This window comes from Rhagoletis pomonella, unplaced genomic scaffold, assembly GCF_013731165.1.
Source record: "Rhagoletis pomonella isolate Grant_MI unplaced genomic scaffold, Rhpom_1.0 Rhpom_scaffold_00014, whole genome shotgun sequence".
Taxonomy (NCBI): domain Eukaryota; kingdom Metazoa; phylum Arthropoda; class Insecta; order Diptera; family Tephritidae; genus Rhagoletis; species Rhagoletis pomonella.
The window spans coordinates 3781994-3794517 of record NW_023458568.1 but is presented as its reverse complement, the minus strand read 5'-3'; the positions used below and the strand labels follow the sequence as shown (position 1 = coordinate 3794517).

General features: G+C 36.9%; 1 protein-coding gene across 2 annotated transcripts in view; it reads left to right on the top strand.

The window, feature by feature from the left end:
- Positions 1-12524, top strand: part of LOC118749180 (glutamate synthase [NADH], amyloplastic-like) — a 546416-nt gene that overhangs the window by 153830 nt on the left and 380062 nt on the right. The window contains exons 5-6 of one of the 2 annotated variants that reach the window (XM_036483955.1): positions 4999-6085; positions 11784-11786. In XM_036483955.1, the coding sequence (XP_036339848.1) occupies positions 4999-6085; positions 11784-11786 (1090 nt within the window). The remainder of the gene's footprint in view (positions 1-4998; positions 6086-11783; positions 11787-12524) is intronic. The other variant, XM_036483956.1, reaches the window with a different exon arrangement.

The window sequence follows — 12524 nt, the reverse complement described above, 5'->3', positions numbered from 1 at the left end:
ATGTGGGAAGTTGGCAACCCCCAAACAAAGGTTCCACAAACCACAAACTACAAACGACATACTACTCTGCACTTGGCAAGAAAAACGGTCCACGGTAGCGGCTTTAAAAGACGGGTTTTGCGGTTTTTTGGCGCAGTAAGACGTGCACACGAAGACGTAAAGCTGATAGATTTGTCGTAAATTTCAATCACATTTTTCGAGGGACAAGCTGTGCTGTGATTCGTCAATATAAAAAGACAAAATTTCGAGACGCGAGATAGTACAATAACGAAGAAGTATAACATCGATCAATTCGCCAACATTTCGCTTAGTTGCATTGAGAGTTTGCTTAAAATGGCCTGTTTAAACGACTTCATGTGTAGCAGTCTGCGCCATGGCAGCAAATCTAGCATAGTAGCTATGCACAAATACATTTTTCACACGGAAGGTGACCGAAATAATCGTCAACGACTTCGTGAATTTCAAGGCTTTGAATTCGACGAGCACTGCAAAGAATATGAGGACAAGAGAAAATACGATAGTGATGTGCTGAGCGACCTCGACTTAGTGATTATTTGTAACTCTATTCTATATTCGCACTCAGAGTTTAGCAGCCCAGTGGTCGTAGTGAAAAAACGCGATGGTTCACCACGACTATGCATTGATTTCAGGCGAATAAATAAGGTAATAGTTAAAGATCACTTTCCACTTCCCCTCATAGATGATAAGTTGGATCGTCTGCAAGACGCAACAATCTTCAGCACCATTGACTTAAAAAATGGATTTTTCCACGTACCTGTCGCGCCATCGAGCAGAAAATATACGTCGTTTGTAACAAAAAGTGGACAGTACCAATTTTGTAAAGTGCCCTTCGGTTTGTCGAATTCACCGGGAGTTTTTCAGAGACACGTTAATGCGATATTCAGAAATCTTTCACGTAGGGGCATTGCACTACCGTACATTGATGACGTTATTATCCCTGCAATAAATGAGGAGCAAGCTTTAGAAACTTTAACTGAGGTTTTTAACACCTGCCGCGACTATGGTTTACAAATAAATCTGGCAAAATGTCAATTCTTAAAGAAACAAGTCGAATTCCTAGGTTATATAATCGAAGATCATAAACTCCGTCCAGCACCCGGAAAAATAGAAGCTGTGCATAATTATAAACTACCAAAGACACATAAGCAGTTATTAAATTTTCTAGGCTTGGCTGGGTATTTTCGAAAATTTATCCCGAGTTATTCCATTACTGCCAAACCGTTGACAGACCTGACGAAGCGTAATAATAAATTTCACATTGGCGCAAAAGAAGAACAAGCGTTTAACTCTCTAAAGAAGGCACTAACCGAACCCAGTACTAGGCATATACAATCAAAAATACGAAACAGAATTGCATACGGACGCTTCGATAGACGGATACGGAGCAGTTCTACTACAAAAATCTCCAAAGGACGGCCAGCTACACCCGATCTACTACATGAGTAAGAAAAAAACGGAGGCTCAAACAAAATTTACAAGCTATGAACTCGAAATGCTCGCAGTAATAGAAGCGCTGCACAAATTCAGAGTGTATTTATTGGGCATTCGGTTCAAGCTCGTCACAGATTGTGATGCATTTACAAAAACACTAGAGAAGCGAAACTTGTGTACGCGTGTAGCACGATGGATTTTGCTCTTACAAGAGTTCGATTACGTAGTAGAACATCGTGCTGGGTCTCGCATGAGACACGTAGACGCACTCAGCCGCCATACAGTCATGATGATAAGGGACGATGACCTCATTATCAGAATTTGTCAAGCACAAATGCACGATGAGGCGCTAAAAGCTATTCGAGCCGTTCTGAATAGCAACTGTGAATACGATGGCTATTTCTTAAAATCAGATATTCTCCACAAGCTTGTTAATGATTCCGAGTTGGTCGTCGTACCAGAGAGTATGCATGAGCAAATCATAGGTCGCGCGCATTCCAGAGGACATTTCTCTGTGAAGAAAACAAAGGAGCTGATATTGAATGAATTTTTTGTACCACGTATCGACGAAAAAATCAAACGACACATCGCTTGTTGCGTTCCCTGTATTTTAAACAGCCGTAAGTCGGGTAAAAAGAAAGGACTACTCCATCCTTTGCAGAAGGAAGATTTACCTTTGCACATTCCGCATCGATTTTTTGGGGCCACTGGAATCAACCAGCAAGCAGTATAGGCATATTTTAACTGTAATAGACGCATTCACGAAGTTTTGTTGGCTATACCCCACAAAATCAACGACGACGAAAGAGGTTATAACCAAGTTACGCAACCAAAGTGTTTCCTGGGGAAACCCTTCCCACATAATCACCGATAGAGGCACGGCCTTTACCTCAACAGATTTTCAAGCTTACTGTAACGACGAAAACATCACGCTGGTTCAAATAACAACCGGATTGCCACGCGTGAATGAACAAGTGGAGAGATTAAACGCAATTGTCATCTCAGTATTGGCTAAACTCAGCAGTGGCGACCCTACGAAGTGGTACAAATTCGTAGATAAAGTTCAACAGGCAATTAATTCAACATTCACGAGAAGCATCAATACACGAAGATGAGAACAAAGAAAGATCATCAGATCCACGAGTTAATTCAACAAGAAATTACCTCTTCATTTATAAATACGCGTGAAGACCTTCGAAAGCAGGCAAAGTTGCAGATCCTAGAAGTCCAGCGGGAAAATAGGACAACGTACAACCGCAGACGCAAGCCAGCACATCAGTACAAAGTCGGCGATTTAATTGCTATTAAACGAACTCAATTTGGTAGCGGACTTAAACTGAAATCCAAATTTTTGGGAGCGTACCAAATAACCAAAGTAAAAGGTAATAACTCCTATGACGTTCGTAAATTCACCAATTCCGAGGGTCCGATTAATACATCAACTTGTGCCGAGTATATAAAGCCGTGGGTTCAAATCGACGACCAAGACGACGGAAGCATTCGGATCGAACGCTTAAAAGGATGGCCGAATGTGGGACGTTGGCAATCCCCAAACAAAGGTTCCACAAACCACAAACGACATACTACTCTGCAATTGGCAAGAAAAACGGTCCACGGTAGCGGCTTTAAAAGACGGGTTTTGCGGTTTTTTTGGCGCAGTAAGACGTGCACACGAAGACGTAAAGCTAATATATTTGTCGTAAATTTCAATCACATTTTTCGAGGGACAAGCTGTGCTCTTTTTTCTAATTAAATTAAATTCATTGTCAATCAAAACTATTTATCATTTACTCAAAAGGTTCTAAATAAACGTGAATTCATCTGAATTAAACCGCGTTCTATACCTTATTCTAATTGGATAACCGATTCACCACATGTATATATGTATGCTGTATGCATAACAAAATGCATAACCAAAACAAACGCGAAAAATATCTCCCATACAACGTCGTTGAAAATTATTCGCGAAAAGTTTATCGCGATAAGCTGTTGTGAGTGATCGCGAGTGGATTACTTGCATCGTTTTTTCTCATTTATGAGAGGCCGACATCGGCAATGCTCGGACTTCTCATATTCGAGTGAGAGGAAATTTCTTTGTTTTTTCGATCGCGAATGAAAAGCAGCGGATTTTTTTTTTGTCGATCGCATTCCGAATGTGAGAGATGAATAATTTGTTTGCATTTTTCACTCGTGATAAAAGAATGCAAAAATAATTGTGGAATATTCTTGATCGCGAACGTGAGAGAATGTGAGTGAGAACTTCCGAACCCTGGTAACCACGCCCCCTCCTCATATAACGGTATTTTCGAAAAATGCAAAAACTACGATATTTCAGTAAATATTGAATCCAAATTGTTGAAAATTAGTATGTGAAGTAGAATTTTGGTGCGAAATAATATGTATTTGTTAATTTTATTGGGGCTTATTAACATTTTTATTTAAATATTTTGTTTGAGCTTTGTACCACGATTTTGTTTATTAAGGAAAAATTGAAAAAAAAAAAAACAAAATTCTTAAGCGGTAGAAGTTATAGCAGCTATTTCGGAGATCACCACATCTCCTCATCAGACTTATTTTTTCTAGACTTAGCAGGGATCGAACCCGCGTCATCGATGTGCAAAGTCAGAAGCGCTAACCACTGAGCAATGCACACCCCGTAAGCTCTTGTTGCTAATTCATTCCCTTATTCAACGTACTACCATCTAGTGCAACTGATTTGCCGCTGTTTAAACTTGTCAGCGTGGTTGTTACTGTAAATTCTATACATTAATTTTACTTTTGCTTTATTGGGTGTATAGTTTCAGGTAGGTTCATCCTAAACTATGTATTTGTCAATTTTATTGTGACTTGTTATAATTTTTGTTTTAATATTTTTATTGAGCTTTGTACCACGATTTTTTTTTATTAGGGAAAAATTGAAAAAGCAACAAAGTCTAAGCGGTAGAAGTTATAGCTGCTATTACGGAGATCACCACTTCTCCTCAGACTTCTTTTTTCTAGACTTCAGCAGCGATCGAACCCGTGTCATCGATGTGCAAAGTCAGAAGCGCTAACCACTGAGCTATGCACACCCCGTAAGCTCTTGTTGCTAATTCATTCCCTTATTCAATGTACTACCATAAAGTGAAGCTGATTTGCCGCTGTTTAAACTGACAGCGTGGTTGCTATTGTAAATTCTATACATTAATTTTGCTTTTGCTTTATTGTATGTATAGTTTGAGGCAGGCTCATCCTAAACTATGTATTTGTCAATTTTATTGTGGCTTATTAACATTTTTATTTTAATATTTTTATTGAGCAAGATGCAAAAGCGGTTTGAACCGCTAAACCGAACCTATACAATTTTTCAACCAGTTCACGTCCCTTATTTGCATTACATTAATTTTTTAGCGGTTAAAGCCTCATCTTATCTTCTACATTCATCGAAAACATATGTTCAATGTTAATTTAATGTTCTTTTGCTTCTTTAAAATTTCCTAATTTGTATTAAAAGTAGAAAACAGTAAAACTTTGTTTTCAAACAAGAAAATTACATAATTTTTTTAGGGTGTTCGGAGGTGTGAGATTGCCCGCAGCTGGAAAATATGCAACGGGAATTATATATTGTGATGAAAAAACGAGTTCTGAAGTCGAAGTCGAATTCGCTCAACTAGCACTTGAATTAAACTTAAAAGTAATTGCGTGGCGAACGGTTCCAACAAATAAAGATGCTATTGGTGTGGTCGCACGGAAATCTGAACCACTTTCCCGTCAAGTTTTTATTGAATGTCCTTCAGATCTCGACCAAGAGTTTTTTGACCGTCAAATATATGTCTTACGTAAGCGCTCCAGTCATGAGTTAATTAAAGAAGGACGACGTTTTTACATTTGTTCATTATGCTCGAAGACGATAGTTTATAAAGGATTGTTCACATCTGACCAACTATGGGAGTATTATACTGATCTTAAAAATCCAGATTTCGAAACATATTTGGCTTTGGTACATACGCGTTTTTCAACAAATACTTTCCCGTCTTGGGAACGTGCACATCCATTACGGGTAATAGCGCACAATGGAGAAATAAATACCTTACGCGGAAATGTTAATTTGATGAAAGCCCGTGAGGGTGTTATGCAGAGTGAAATATTTGGAGATCAGTTAACAAAATTATATCCAGTTGTAGAACCAAACTTATCAGATTCGGGCTCATTCGATTGCGTTCTTGAGTTTCTTACAATGGCTAGTGACCGTTCATTGCCAGAAGCTGTTATGACTATGGTTCCCGAAGCGTGGCAAAATGATAAAACTATGCCGCAAGAAAAACGTGACTTCTATCAATGGGCGTCATGTGTAATGGAGCCCTGGGATGGACCGGCTTTAATTTCATTTACAGATGGACGTTATATTGGCGCAGTTTTGGACCGTAACGGATTGCGTCCATCTCGATTTTATGTGACACGTGAAAATATCCTTGTAATGGCTTCTGAAGTTGGCGTTTATGATATTGATGCATCGAAAATAGTATTAAAGAGCCGTTTGAAACCTGGCCGAATGCTTTTAGTGGACACTAAAGAGAAAAAATTCATTCAGGATGTGGAGATAAAAACTCACATAGCTAGATCCCGCCCGCATTCGGAGTGGTTACAACAGAAGGTAAATTTTATTATACACATATGTGCGTATGTATTTTAAGGAGTGATCCATCTAGACCTGTGTTTTTTAAATTGTAATTAAAAAACACAAAACAGAACTGGAAGTATGAATCTTTATTATTACCCGAAAGAACAATCTCTGGCTCTTACTTTTTAAAATCATTTTATTTAAATGTCAATATCGAGCGCTACCTCACCATGATAACGGACTTTTTGTTGCCCGAAATTGAAGCTCGTGATGTCGGCAATATTTGGTTATCGTGCGATATCCCTCTTGTTTTTTTTTGGGGTTATGTGAAGTCAAAAGGGTTCGCCGATAAGCCAGCCATATTTCAAAACTTGGAAGCCAACACTACTCGCATAGTTCGCGCAATTATGGAAAGAGTAAATGAAAATTGGACCTTCCGAATGGACCACCTACAGCGGCCAACATTTAAATAAAATTATACTTTAAAAATAAATGTCAGAGATTGTTCTTTTAGGTAATAGTAAAGATTCCGATGTCAAGTTTTATTTTAAGTGTTTTATTTAAAATTAAAAAACAAAGTTCTAGATGGATCACCCGATATACGTAATTTATAATTTCTTTATGATCTATTCAACCTCTTTGAAAATACTTTTCTGTAATGTGCAGTCAATCGAGCAATTAGCCACACTATCTCGATTGAGGTGCTGATTGGGCTCCATTTACCATACAAAACTGCAGCGCTTAACTGCTCGACTAGTGTTTAATTGAATGATTTTTTTCATGCAACCCTGCTGGGAATGTTTATTTTTGACTTTGTAGTACATTTGTTTATTGAAGAAATAGTCGCTGTTTGTTTTTGGTCCTCTTTTACAGCTTATATTCCACCAGGAATAGAAATTTGAATTTTCAAATTGTAGTACGGAATTTGCGGAAAAAGTTTACCTAAAAGTAGGTAAATGCTCCTAAAAAGTACATATGTTTTTTTGTATGTACATAAATATGTACGTATGTATATTAGGGTACCCATTTTTTTTTTTGAAATTTCAAGACCCTACCCCTAATTTCCTTCAGTTTTATGAGACATATTTTTATAGATTTTTAAAATTGATTTAGAGGTCGCGACGTGTCACGTTAGGTCAGAAAGAACGGTTTTGTAGATTTATAAGTTTTTGGATGACTAGTTTTCATTCATCTTTAAAGATCGACCATTTTGTGGGAAGAGGAGGAGAGTCCTTTAACCTTCATCCGGATTTGGTGTCAATTTGACACTGTTTTTTATTTAATTTCGTTGTTACATAGATACATTTAAAAAAATATACTTGATATCTCGGCTTATTAGCTAAATCATATACAAGTTTTGTATTTTTTTTTCATTTATGACATTTTAAAAAGTCCCGTTACTTCTGTACAAAACGTTTTCTTAATTCGGATTTGAAGTATCAAATTGACACTGTATGGGAAATACTTATCTATTCTTGATTATCTCTTCTTCTATGTTATTTTTTAACCGACTTCCAAAAAAGGAGGAGGTTATCAGTTCGTCGGAATATTTTTTTTTAATTTTTTATTTTTTTTTATGTATGTTACCGCATAACTTTGGACCACGTCAACCGATTTCGATAATTCTTTTTGCATCGGAAAGGTAGTGTCAGAGGTGGTCCCATACTAATCTGGTTGAGATCCGATCAGTGGGTCATGAGATATATATATATATATATATATATATTATTTGGGAGTTGAACTCGGTTCTTTTTTGCTAAAAATTACTTGTTTTTTGTTTATTATTGGTTCAGTCTTAGCCAGTAATAATTAAAAAAAAAAATGGAAAGTTCTTGGTTTTATCAGTTTGAAACAGATAGCGATGATGCAGATTATACTTACGGTGACCATATTTATGAGCGCCGAATACGGGACAACAAATAATTTTGAAAATTTTTTCCACACTGTTTCCCTGAAACAGTATCCTTATAGTAACATCACAAATGCGTAGGATAATTTTCTCGAGATTTTTTCCACGTTAAATTTTAGTATAATAAATAATTAGTCGGTAAGGCTTACCACTAATTTTTGCCAAGTTTTTTTTTGTTTCCGGTGTTACGCATTTTTTTCATACAAAGTAAGTTAGTTGGTTGGTAGAAGCGTCGCCTGGGTATGTTCCCAGGGCCAATTAGTGCTGAAAGCACCATTTTCATACGCTTTCTCTGGGACCCCTGATTTTATCTGCTTTCATGATTCGTTGGGTTCGTCAAACCATTTGGTTTTTCCGATGAATCTATTTAGGTTAGTAATGGTGAATTTGGAAATTTTCCAAGATTTTGGATGGAAAAACTCCCGAGTGTGATCTGCCTTATTTGTGCCAATGCTGGGCACTCGCAAAGATAGTGAAGGACCTTTTCCTTACGTCCCACAAGATTGCAGCTACGGCACCGATGGTTATACGGAAGGCCCATTCTAGCTGCATGTTCACCAATGGGCCAATGTCCCGTTATCGTGGCTATTAATTTGACTATATTTTTCCTCGACCTCTTGAGAAGTTCTTCTGTCATTGGCTTGTATAGTGCGGCCATATGTACAGGTTTGAAGGTTGTTCCAACGTGTATCAGCCATTTGTGTGAATTGCAGATGCAGTTCCCTTTTGATGAGTCCGAGTGGACAATTTATAGTTTCTGCTTCAGATTCATCCAAAGATGCTCCGGCCTTAGCCAACTCGTCAGCCCTCTCATTTCCGTGTATGTTCCTATGGCCGGGAACCCAGATGAGAGTGATGTCTATTAAATCGGCCGCCGAGCTTAACGTACACCTACGCAGTTCCTCTCTAGTGCTTTACAGGCCATTTCGATGCCCAGTACTTCCGCTTGAAAGATGCTAGCAAAGTCAGGTAGTCGAAACGAGAGAGAGACATTCAGCGTTTCGGAGAACACCCCCGCACCCACACCGCAAGTCCATTTTGGATCCGTGAGTATAGATTTCAGTGGAATTCTCCTCGACTATCCTGCCCCTACTCCAATCCCGTCTTGAAGGAAACTTCACCTGAAAGCTTTTCCTGCTTTTCAGCAACAAAATTTCAAAATATCTTCGCAAGTTTGTGTAAATTGCGCTTGTTATATTAAAAACCCCTAAAAAGTAGCCTAAAAAAAATTCTCAAAAATCAGCGCGATTTTTAAGCGGTTTGAAACTTGCATTTTATTAGACTAAAATTGTATGGGCTATAAAACTCCATACCCAAAAATGTTCTATATACTAACTTTGTTGAATTTTTGAAACTGTGTTGTAAACGGTTTTGGTTAAAGTTTAGACGATATTTTTATATAACAAAAACGAAACAAACAATAGCTGAAAAAATATTACGAATATTAAAAAAAAAGCAACACGTGGTCATTTGTTTGAGTCACTGTCTGTATATAACCGAGCTATTAATGGGCAGACATACAAGTTCCCACTTCTACTTGACCTTTGACGTACATCAAAGAGAACATGGTCATTTTAATAACATTTTTTTTCTGTGCCTTAAATACCTGCATTGGTTTTTTTAGTATGATTTTTTTGGACCACGCTTAAAAAAAAATCGTGATTTGCTTATGATGTTACATATATTCGTTTCAATCGTTTAAAATGGGGAATTTGTTGTTAGCAAAAATTTCAAAAACAGTAAGGTTGTTTACGTGTCGGGAAATATTTTTTTTATAGGGATATACATTGGATCCTTGGCTAAAAACTTCTGTGGTAAAAATGTCCCTCTACATATCCCTTCTTTGCTATTTAATCCTATCAGTCCTATGTAACAAGATCGAAGGAGTCCAAAAAGTTTTTACCAAGTATGCATTATATAAACTGCGCTGGCCAAATGGTCTCCCTACCCAACAAAAAATCGGTAATCGCTTTTAGTGGTAACGTGTTCTAGAAGGCATAGCGTTATAATGCCTTCGAATTTTTTCGCTTGTTTTAGGCATTGCCGGTAATGCAAAGTAGAATGTCCTACAATATTTTATTTATTTCGCTTCTTTATTTCATTTCGGGGAATGCAAAGTAGAATGTCCTATAATATTTATTTTTTAATTCGCTTCTTTGCTTTATTTCGGACAATGCAAAGTAGAATGTCCTACAATATTTTCTTTTTATTTCGCTTCTTTGCTTAATTTCGGAGAATGCGAAGTAGAATGCTGCATCGTAGTCAGCTGAAAAATAGAACGAATATCCAAAAATTCTTTTTCTACCGTTACTTTCTGTAGAAATTTGTCTCGCATAAAAAACATGTTTTGCTTTGTTCTATTTGCAGCGAAGTTGAAGTTAGTCAGTGAAGCGAAGTACAAGAGTGAGGTAGCACAATTTAAGCTTAATTAAATATGCATGTATGCACATACCGATTTTTAAGAAAATCTATACATATGTATGTATAAAAACTGATTTATAAAAATTTTAATTATTTTTAATCTTTTAATACATATTCTGATTTCAATTTAATATATGTGACCTGGTCTACGAAAATGGAGCTTACGTGCGAAAACTAGTTTTCTGTGAAAAAGATATTAAAAGTAAGCAACTCGTTTCGTCAGTTTCTCATTATCTCGTTAATTGTTCTCCGCGCCGGACGTCCAGTAAGTGTTGTTGTTGGTCCAGTAAGTGTTGTTGTTGGTCGGAATATCATTATAGTTCATCGTGTAAGTTGCTAGTGTGGAACATTTAAAAAAGTAACACTGAAGAAGTGACGTTTACTGTTTCTGTTGATTATCGTCTTCGCATTTCGCATGAAATGAAACATGAGTGTTGATGAGGAGTTCAGTGCCGTATACGGACAATATTGTGGCTCCATTGCCGACAGATTTGCCATCGAAGAAACGGAAGGCAAAAACTAGTGAAGATGTTCTCAAACCAGACGAGGAACCAGGTCCATCTTCCTCAGGATCAACACGTAAAAAGATCTCAAGGAAAACGACAACAAAGAAAAATACATAAACTACTCAGCATTATTATTTTTGGCCCATAATACGTTTTTCTAGTGCATAATCATGTCTTTATAGCTTATAATTCAATGTATTTTGTTCATTACCAATAAATTATATTTTGTCGTATTTTTACTCTTCTTTCTCTACATTTTTAGTACACTTCTAAGCAAGTTAGGATTTTCTGCTTTTCACCACGTGAAAAAGCATCTCATCTTCCATCCGAATCAACCAAAAAGTGAAAATTTATTTTTTGACACCTAAGCCCCCTTTCCGTAGACCAGGTCACATATGTATATATAATATACTAGCAGAGCACCCGACGTCGTTCAGGGTAAACAAATCAAAATATAAAACAGTAATACAAATAAGTATTCAGTTCAGCATAAATTAGAGGAGAAAAGTGAGGCATCCTTATGAGCCATAGTTTTAGCTTTATCGTACTTCAACTAATAATGTATTGATCATCGCTTTCTGTACTAAAAATATTGTTCCATTATTAATATATGGTGGATTAAGGTAACGATAGAATTTTTGAATTGAAATTTGTCTACTATGGTACATTCCGTTTAGCTTCCTATTCGCTTAGCTGTTTTAGGGCCGGTTACTCAATGTCTGGTTAACACTAATCTCCATGCATACAACAGGGAGTCGGTAACGTCGATAACTATGTTTAACTGGAGATTAGTGTTAACCAAACATTTTTCCCTGTAGAATGCTTATTTAAGAAAAAGATTTATTCATTATACATGCACATGTGCAATAAAATGATTTAATCTTTCCATTTCAAGATGGTCTAAAGACTGTAAGGTTTAAAAAAACACAGTTTTAAATATCCGTGTTGTGGTATAGTTGAATACATATTTATCCCCCTTTTACAAACACATTTATATATACTTTATTCTAAACACCTCCCATACATAAGTCTGCACACCAAATTTCAGGTTGATGTGACTTATAGTTCGTAATTTATGGCTGGTTAAAAATTCCACGCCTATGGGATGTAACACGTCCCCTTTTATAAACCCATTAATATATATCTTACTATAAACACCTACCAAAAATATGTCTGCATACGAAATTTCAATTTCACGTGACTTATGATTTTAAAGTTATACCTAGCTGATAAAAACTTCCACGCCTATGGGATTTGCGATGCCTCCTTTTAAAAACTCACTTATATATATCTTTTTATAAGCGCCTACCATATCTATACCAGAATACCAAATTTCAAGCTCGTGGTGCTTATGGTTCCGAAGTTATAGCTGATAAAAAATTACACGCCTATGGGATGTGCCACGCCCCCTTTTACAAACTCATTTATTTACAGCCTACTATAAGCACCTACCGCAGCTGTGCCCGCATACCAAACTTTCAACTTTACGGGGCTTATGGCTCCGAAGTTATAGCTGATAAATATTCCACGCCTATGGGATGTGCCACGCCCTCTTTTGCAAACTCATTTGTATACATATGTCTTATTATATGCGCCCACCATGGATATGTCTGCATCCCAAAATAAAAGCTCATGT